Source organism: Austrofundulus limnaeus, unplaced genomic scaffold (genome assembly GCF_001266775.1).
Source record: "Austrofundulus limnaeus strain Quisiro unplaced genomic scaffold, Austrofundulus_limnaeus-1.0 Scaffold244, whole genome shotgun sequence".
Taxonomy (NCBI): domain Eukaryota; kingdom Metazoa; phylum Chordata; class Actinopteri; order Cyprinodontiformes; family Rivulidae; genus Austrofundulus; species Austrofundulus limnaeus.
The window spans coordinates 726,971-728,421 of record NW_013952646.1 but is presented as its reverse complement, the minus strand read 5'-3'; the positions used below and the strand labels follow the sequence as shown (position 1 = coordinate 728,421).

The window sequence follows — 1,451 nt, the reverse complement described above, 5'->3', positions numbered from 1 at the left end:
TTTATTTTGAGGAAAAACGCCTTAAAATTTTGAATTTTTCCCTGTGAGCTGGCAATGTTTTTGTTTCTTTCCAACTGGGAAATCTTAATATACAAATAATATTTGAGGCTTCCTCTTTATATTGACGTAAAAAATACTCAATAAATTTACATCAAATTAGGATTCAGACCAAATAGTAATGTATTATCGTAACCAACACTACAAATTAAATCATATCTCTAGATAAGCCTATGATATCAGAAGGATCCAGGTATCAAAATGTAGCTTTTAAAGCCAGGAATCTGAAAATGTAATTAGGTCATTTTGACCAAATTTGACTTTATCCTCATTTCGATATGAAGGGTCACTTTTTTGTGCCTTTTTCCAGTCTACACTGTAAACATTTGAATTTATTGTTGTTGGTAGATTGGTATAGTCTTTACATGAGACTGATCACTGATCTTTCATCAACTCTGAACAGCAGGAAAGATACAAATCAAATGTATGCATTAATTTATGCAATTATTTTTATCCTAATTATTTTCAGAYCACAAGCTTGGATTGAGGAGCAGCAGATGGGAGCCTTCCTCAGCGTGGCGAAAGGTTCGGAGGAGCCGCCCGTTTTCCTGGAGCTGCATTACAACGGTTCACCGGACAGCAAGCAGCCGCCGCTGCTCCTTGTGGGCAAAGGCGTCACGTTTGACAGGTAATGTATAACGTACACAGTTAACTGCTCGCTGCTCTCACTAGCCGTGTTTCCATCCAATTTTAATTCAAAATTTGAGTGAATTTTTTAAAATGTCGCAAAAAGTGGGGAAAAAAAATCATTAAATGCGAATCAGACCTGTTTCAACTGGCTTGGAGCGAATCTACCAGGCTACACAAAGTAATTACGTCAGACTTTGACGTTACCCGTGGCTATAGTAAACAGGAAGTAGAAGTCACTAACTCGCAGGGGTACACATTTCAGGACAATGGAGAAAAGTTATTCGGAACATGTTGCTATCAAGAAAGTTGTAATTATTCTGTCATATCAACTAGTTCTGACGATGTTACATGCTGTCTTGAGACGTAGAGAAAGAAATGCATTTATCTTCACTTTATGGGAATATGAAAGCATGTAAAAAAATCACAAATCCTATTTTCATTTTACAGAAAAGAGACATAAGAATTATCACCAGAAAACATCACAGTCACCCACTGAATATATTATTTTGTAAATTAAAATTATTAAATTTTTATGAGTTGGTTGATTATAATGTATTGCAGATTATGTATAAGGCTCATTTTTTTACCTTTTAAACATCCAGTTATATTTTAAGAGAGAAAGTTCTTATAATCTTAAAGGACTTGCGATGTTTATTAAACCTAAATTTCGAACAAACTGGAAGGACCGATCTGCTTCCGTTCAAGGAATAAGACTGTGGAATAATCTGGAAAGTGATTATAAAAATGCTGGTTCAATGTATTTC

At 34.9% G+C, this 1,451-nt stretch overlaps 1 protein-coding gene across 1 annotated transcript in view; it reads left to right on the top strand.

Moving 5' to 3' along the window:
• Window positions 1–1,451, top strand: part of lap3 (leucine aminopeptidase 3) — a gene marked incomplete at its 5' end in the record, with an annotated part of 5,471 nt that overhangs the window by 1,319 nt on the left and 2,701 nt on the right. The window contains 1 exon segment of the mRNA XM_014020214.1: window positions 527–685. Within this exon segment, the coding sequence (XP_013875668.1) occupies window positions 527–685 (159 nt within the window).